Source organism: Bison bison, unplaced genomic scaffold (genome assembly GCF_000754665.1).
Source record: "Bison bison bison isolate TAMUID 2011002044 unplaced genomic scaffold, Bison_UMD1.0 scf7180017864063, whole genome shotgun sequence".
NCBI classification, from domain to species: Eukaryota; Metazoa; Chordata; class Mammalia; order Artiodactyla; family Bovidae; genus Bison; species Bison bison.
This window is the reverse complement of record NW_011494635.1, coordinates 6,676,903-6,677,719: the sequence shown is the minus strand read 5'-3', so window position 1 is coordinate 6,677,719 and position 817 is coordinate 6,676,903. Positions and strand designations below refer to the sequence as shown.

The 817-nt window shown below is 61.8% G+C and overlaps 1 protein-coding gene across 1 annotated transcript in view; it reads left to right on the top strand.

Moving 5' to 3' along the window:
- The window catches only part of PFKP (phosphofructokinase, platelet), a 54,344-nt gene that overhangs the window by 38,882 nt on the left and 14,645 nt on the right, over window positions 1–817 (top strand). The window contains 2 exon segments of the mRNA XM_010836403.1: window positions 45–191; window positions 552–622. Of these exon segments, the coding sequence (XP_010834705.1) occupies window positions 45–191; window positions 552–622 (218 nt within the window).

Genomic DNA, 817 nt, shown 5'->3' with positions numbered 1-817 from the left:
GGGGTGCGCCTAGCCAGTGACCTGCCCCGCCCCCTGACTTGCAGAGCAACTGCAATGTGGGCGTCGTGAACGTGGGTGCGCCCGCGGCCGGCATGAACGCGGCCGTGCGCGCTGCCGTGCGCGTGGGCATCTCTGAGGGACACAAGATGTTTGCCGTGTACGACGGCTTCGAGGGCTTCGCCAAAGGCCAGGTGAGTCCTGGGGGCGCCCGCGGGGAAGGGCTTCGGTGAAAGGCAGGTTCTGGATTTCTGAGGTGGTGGGTACTGCGTCTCTGGGATCCCAGAACTGGGACATTAGGTGGGAAGGGGAGCAGATGCACGCGAAGTAGTGGGGAGGTGTGCTTGGGATGCTGGTGCCCCTGACTATGGGACCTTGGGGTCCAGCTCAGGCCCTGGCTCCTCCTGCCTCTCAGGGAAAGCTGTTTCTTCATGTTCGGCAAATCCTTACAGACATGCCGCCTGTCAGAGGGGCAGACTCTGAGCTGTTTGTAAAGCCTTCTCCTTCCCTTTACTTGTTCACCTCAGCTGTTTCTCTATGTGTTTGCACCTTAGATAAAGGAAATCGGCTGGGGGGACGTTGGAGGCTGGACGGGCCAAGGCGGCTCCATCCTTGGGACAAAACGGTAATTCTCCCGTCTTGATCCTGACCTGCTCTCGGGGAGCAGGGTGCCACGTTGCAGGGGGAGGAACTGTGCGGCATTCATGTCCCATCCGGGATCCGGGAGGGAAGGGATTGGCACCAGCTCGCGTCTGGGCCACACTCTGGGAGAGACCCAGGCCAGGTGTGGGGAGCGGTGAGACCCAGGCCAGGTGTGGGG